The 6,697-nt window shown below is 36.9% G+C and overlaps 1 protein-coding gene across 1 annotated transcript; it reads left to right on the forward strand.

Annotated features, from left to right (window-relative positions):
* Positions 1-583: 583 nt before the first annotated feature.
* Positions 584-4,622, forward strand: nccrp1 (P1, F-box associated domain containing). The gene is made up of 6 exons (XM_056396438.1): positions 584-811; positions 1,942-2,022; positions 2,109-2,205; positions 2,379-2,474; positions 3,951-4,089; positions 4,172-4,622. Exons 1-6 carry the CDS (start codon positions 673-675, stop codon positions 4,316-4,318), a joined length of 699 nt encoding a protein of 232 aa, XP_056252413.1. The 5' UTR covers positions 584-672; the 3' UTR covers positions 4,319-4,622.
* Positions 4,623-6,697: the final 2,075 nt, after the last annotated feature.

A 6,697-nucleotide genomic window follows, 5' to 3' on the forward strand; every position in this document is an offset into this window, starting at 1 on the left:
TAATTTTCCCATATCTTCCAGAGAAAATGGAGGAAAAAAGATGAATTAGTTAAGATAAAGATTTTTTTTAACCAACTAATTGGAGGCCAAAAGCTTTAGGTTTTATTCTCCATTCTAATTATTTTTCATTTTACTATCCACTCTTTTTATTTAGTATACTAAGTATTATAAGTAAGTATCTAAATAGGCCTATTGATGTATTTGGTTATATTTGTCTTGACTTGTTTAACAACCTTGTGAGAAGAAGAAGAAGAAGAAGAAGAAGAAGAAGAAGAAGACTGGAAAATTATATTCTGCACTTTTTGTAGAAACATAAAATATACTGTAAAACATTATATATTGTTTTATAACATATAAATATATATTCACTAATTCATTCATTTAATCTTTACCAAGGACACAGCTAATATAAGTATATAGATTAAACATATTCAATATTTGTATTGCTATTATTTCATTACTATCTATCTCTCTGACCAGTTACCTGGCAGTGACTTTTTCACCTGTGCTCGTCTCTACTGGCAACGATATTAGACTCTGTGACTTTAAGAGACCAGGGAGCAGCGTGCGTTGTGACACCGGGGTGTGGCTCCGTCTACACTCTGCAATAAATAATCCTTGGATAGTTCCTGGATGAATTAGTGTTGTGATTACACAGTATCCGACTGCACCATGTCTGCTGAATGGAGGACGAGATGTGAGGCTGAGTGGACTCTGCACGGCGCCCCGATGCCCGACAGCCTGGACTGGAAGCGCGTCTACGAAGCGAAGCCGTTCGGGAGAAATTTACTAAAGAACCCTGCGCCTCACGGTAACACAACTGTTTTGGTGAAATGACTCATGTGTTGTTAAGTGCTGATCCAGACAGCAGTGCTACAGCGGCCTAACGTAGCTACGGGTGTTTTAAAGTAATTTAACCGGTTTCCAGCTGTTCCTGAACTCTCTGTCACAAAGTTGTGTTTTGATCCAATGGTAAACACGAAGTAGTTTAAACTGAACCTGAAGTGGTTTCATCCCGACGGCCAGTCCTGTTCATCTTCAGTAACACGAACATGAACACATCTGTGACTACTGGCTTGGAGAAGTGTAGGACGTGTGTAAAACCTGATCCTCAGGAAGTGAATGTCTTCATTGTCTTCACACACTAATGACTGGCTTGGTGCAGCTTTCTCTGTTTGAGTAAACCATAGTGCTCTGCCAATGATACAGAAAAGCATTAAACCTCTTTATTGCATCGGCTGTCATTAATGCATTATATCACATAATTTTCCTCAATAAAAAAAAAAAAAAAGTTAATTGAGTTTCATTAAGTTTCCTCCTGACCACTGCAAATCATTTGGTTGTTTTTGCTGAAGTTTTAGGATCTTTAGCTCAGTGGAAAATATTCCAAGATTCAAAATGTCTACAATGAGAAGTGAAATAGGAAGAAAGCGACCTTATGATGATCATAAAAGGCTTTAAGAGGGAATGGACCAATTATAAGAAAGTGAGGTGATGGTTAAAGTTTTACTCTGTTAAATCTCTTAATGAGGTTTTAATCACATGTGTATTTATTAATATAGGACATACTTGTCCAGTCCAGTTTGTTATGAGGAAAAGCATCAAACAGTTATTTTAAAAAGAACTCCATTCACATTACATTAAGCACTAAACTATTGTTTATTGCCAAGGAAACAATAAGTCAAACAAGGTCACTGGATTGTAACAGTGTCACTTTTTAAACTAAAATAATCACTTGTGATCAGCTGTAATCACTGTATGTCTCAAACTGCAGATTTTAGGTTTATGAGCTGCTGACTAATACAAGTGTGTGTTTTTCACACAGAGACACACCCAGTGACCCCGTCTGTGAGGAAGACAGATTCTTTGGCTTTGTGATTCACAGCGACTTCTGTAGGTGTGGCACCTTTTACAACTGTCCCTCTGTCTTATTCCTGACAGGCCTGAGTAAGGACACCCCTCCACCTGAACCTGAGCTGCCTGAAGTGCCAACACGTGGACCTCCACGTTTTCAACCTGATGGTGAGAGACATTGATCAGCATGTTTGTCAGAAAATGAAAACAAAGAAATGAATGAAATAATCTAAGAAGCTAATCTTAATTCACAGGTGACTTCAGTGGCTGGACCACGAGCGTAGAGGTTCTCCCCTATGACACGACTGGCATCCCAGCCGGTGCTGTGGTCTGTGAATTGCCTCAATACAGGTGGGTGCCGCTCAGGGTCAGGTGTTTTTACAGGCATTACCAGTGAGCGTATACTTCCACTAACAATCGGACAGGTAAAAACTGGCACATCTAAGACCAGGATATGATTTTAAAAACGGTTTGTCTCAGATGATGAACATGTGGTGAATGTGACTCTGCTTTGTTGTCCCCAGCTGGTTCTCCATGGAGCAGGTCGTGGACCTGAAGGCAGAGGGACTGTGGGAAAAGCTGCTGGATGAATTTCAGCCTGAAATAGTCATCCAAGACTGGTGGGTTAATGAGCACCCCCCCCCACACACACACACACACCTCCCACATCCATGCCCTTATAACGCATCATGCATGATTACTTATCACTGGGACCTTATCAGCATGGCTGGTACACATATAGATGACACAACGTGCAGCGCAAGTTTCACAGTCTGTGCATTTGTACATGCGTCATGTAGGTTTGCATTGTAAATGGAATAGTTTGGGTGGGAGTCTGGTTTTCAGCTTGTGTCTTTGTAAATATAATATCCAGAAAATAGTGTTACGATTTGAAAATTCTTGTAAAAAAAAAGACCTGCCTTTGACTTATTTTAGCTTTTTTAGCTTAGCATTGAAGTGCAAATCCCCTTTGACAGCACCTTAAGAGAATTAACCAAGTGTTCATAATCAGTGAATGGGTCTAGAAACATTCAGTTTGTAGGTGTAAGGGAAATCCAACATAAGTAGATAGAATTCTAACTATATATGACTGCCTTCTGTGGGAACAAACCAGTACAGGTATTGGTTTCTACTGGTTGTTTAAAAATATAAAGGGTTTTAAAGTTTGACTTGTATGTGCATTGTTGCACAGCTTTTTTTTGGACAATCACAAAAAAACTGCTAGGTTTGTAGGTGGGACCAAGAATCAAAGGCTTACTTCATTGATAAATGATAAATGATATATATATATATACGTGTGTGTATATATATATATATATATACATTCAGTTTTTGGTAGGGCTTTATTGTACAGATACAGCCACAAAGGTTAATGACAAGTTAGTAATAAGTGAATATAAACGAATACATTAATTTATTATTATTGAACTGTGTACTTGTCTGTAGACAGTATTTCACATGTCTGCATGTTCAGGTGATCTGCTGTGCTCTGACTGAAAGACTCTGAAGTTACACCAACAAATAACTGGAATGAGTCATTTGACACTGGCTGTTTCCCCTAAAATGAATACCAAGCTACACACTTCTTTCAGGATGCTTTAAGTTATTAGAGCTGAAACAAATAGTCCGTTAATCAAGTAGTTTGACATAAGAATGAATGGAAATGTCATTTTTCAAATTTCAAATACAAATTGTGAAAAAAAAGATTCTCCAATTTTCCGATTTTCTGATTTTGTCTGTTCAAAGTCGTCGTAAACTGAAAAAAAAGGGTTTTGGGCTGTCGAGATATCACTGTAACTTTTACTATTTTTTGATATTTCATACACTAAATGATTAATTGATTAACTGAAAAAAAATGATTGCCAAATTAATTGATAATAAAAAAAGACATTAATTAGTTGCAGCCCCAGAAGTTATTAGGGACTAAACTTGAAGTTACTCATTGTAAAATAAACTGTCAGCCATGTTTTAATAGTTATTTTATTCTAGGTTCAGCGGCATTCAATGTGCTGCCATCTGTCAACTTGTGAACACTGTTTTACAAAACTGATGAACTACATTTCACACAATTGTGATTTCTCTATAAACTGTGTCAGGTATGAGGAGAGTCAGGTACATGAATCCATCTACCAGCTGAATGTAAAGTTACTGGGTGCGGACAAAAGCACGGTGATCTCCGAGCACGCTGTCAGCCCCACTGAGGACCTCAGGACTTACTCACACACCTGGAAAGAGGTGAGTGACTCAGTCCCCTCACAGGTTCGGTCGTCTGCTTGTATTCAAATTGTTCACTGCATGTCTCTGTGTCGGCCTGCAGGTGTCACATGTGTTCTCTGGCTACGGACCTGGGGTGAGATACGTCCACTTCCTGCACCGCCTGAAGAATAACTTCATGGTGGAATTCTACCCCACACTGTTCACTGGCAGCTCAGTGATTGTCAGACCAGTCAAAACCAGCTCCTAGGATGAAACCTACTGAAAACAATGCAGCTGTAACTGCTAGCACTATCAGTCTGGATAACCTGATCAACAAATAATTCCTTTCATACTTGTTTTAGCTTTGATTTGAATGCACCTTCTTCACTTTACTTTCTTATGCTGATTTAATGATGATTTGAGTGGTTTACATTTTTTTATGTTGTATTTGCTATGAGCGGGCAAAGAATCATAGAGATTATATACTGATGTTTAATTATGCTATTATGCCTTTAACCAAAGTCTGACTCTGGATGTCTTAAATGTGCTATATAAAAAAACTGTTTTCTTAATTCAGAGTTGATTATCTCTTTTAAGATGCAAAAGCTGTGTCTGAAAAACACTGGAATTGTACATTTATATACAGCACATACACACTATCTATGCAATAACAGAGCATTGATCAGTATCTTTAATTACAAGAGTATTTTTCAGTATAGTTTATCTAATGTAAATAGCAGGTTCTTGACTGAATATTACGACAGATTCTCAGTACACAAGTCTACTTTTTTTTTTTTTTTAATGACTTAAATTTGTATTACTTCTCATGATTACAAATTACAAATACACAACAGTTTCCAACCAGCATTAAACAGAGAAGAAAAGAAAGACAAGCAACAAATATATCAACTACTCACAAACAGTAAAAAAAAAAAAAGAAAGAAAAATGATAATAAATAAAAGAGCAGAATAGTGTCCAGTAAACCTGTCTAATGTCCACAGTACCAGTCACATGAAGAATCATGATCCTTGTCGAATAGATATTAAAAGTAGTATAGTTACCATGTGTTCTTTTCTGTTGAGAGACCTGTTTAGCAATACCAATAATTACATCCCAATCACGGTCTTGAAAACAATTGCCAAAGTCCTTTTCCCACATTGTTTTCAAGGCTGTAGTGGTCTTATAGCCTGAATTGTTTATAATCATAGGATAATAAATCTACTTATTTTGTAAAATAAAAACATTATGAGGAGCGAGGTTTAGTGCAATTCTCCCTTGTAAACTAATTTTATTTGACGAGAAAACTAGGTGAAAGTTACGTAGTCTACAGCATGGCAGGCTTTTCCATGGATTACTTTCGTCTAATTTTGTAATGTTTTATAGATTAGTTATAAGCAATTAATAACAGCAACTTTTGGGTTTCCAAGCAGTGAAAACTCAACTTGACCATTTTACCATTAAAGTCTAAGAAAAGACAGGAGCTGAACCAAAATCATTTCACTAACATCTTACAACTGCATACTTGATGATTAAATAACGACTTATTAGCATTAATAAACTTCAGATTTGGTCGCTTGTTAGAAAGTGGAATATCCATAATCATTTATTAATTAAAATACAATTACCAACACTTGCACAATTCTCAACTAGACAAGACGAACACCAGCGAATGGGATTTTTCACAACCCAGCAAAATATGTCTTACTAATGGCTTCAAATACTACACCATTAATAAAGCGTGTAAAGTGTGTCTTATTAGAAAGTGGTACCACATTTACAAAGTATTTGACAGAAAATGTTTTGGCAAAATATGTCGGCTGGAAAAAAGATATTTGTTTTCCTACTATTTCAGCCACATCCCACACATTTAAACAATCATATCATATCAGGCTGTAGCCAACCACCGGTCAAAATACTGCAAAGAATACAGCAGTGAGTCCTGTAACTGATGGTCTGGCCCCCACAGAGCCCTGATCCTGACGTCATGGAGTCATGTGAGATTACATGAAGAAATAGAGACTCTGAGACAGTCTGATTCCACAGAAGAACAGTGGCAGGTCCTCCAAAGACACTGGAACAACCTACCTGCCATGTACCTGAAAAACTGTGCAGGTGTACTGAGGAGAACTGGACCTGTTTTACAAGCAAAGTGGGTCACAACAACTACTGATTTAGGTTTTTCTGTTTACTGCATTTTGTATGAAGGTAACTGATACATAAAAACTATTCATGACATTCATTTTGACAGCATCCTCAGTTTAATTTTGGTGCCTAAAACTGAAGCCAAAACTGAGCATTATAACCTTAATGGAGGGACGATTTATTGCAGAACTGTTGTATTATACCTCCATTGATCCTCCTTCCTCCATCTTGTGGTACCAGAGACCAGTTTTAAGACCTTAACTGTTTTAGTTTGTATTATGATCATTTTGTTTGAAAGTGTTTTATCAGTTTGATGCTGTAAGTGGTGTAAGGCTTCAACAAACAATTATTTTCATTATCAATATGTCTGACAATTATTTTCTTTAATTGATTGTTTAGTCTATCAAATGTTAGAAAATAATAAAAGAAAATGCTGATTATTATTCCCTGAAGACCACGTTAACATATTCAAATTGCTTTTACTGTCTGACCACCAGTAAAAAT

This window comes from Seriola aureovittata, chromosome 15, assembly GCF_021018895.1.
Source record: "Seriola aureovittata isolate HTS-2021-v1 ecotype China chromosome 15, ASM2101889v1, whole genome shotgun sequence".
In the NCBI taxonomy this organism is placed as follows: domain Eukaryota; kingdom Metazoa; phylum Chordata; class Actinopteri; order Carangiformes; family Carangidae; genus Seriola; species Seriola aureovittata.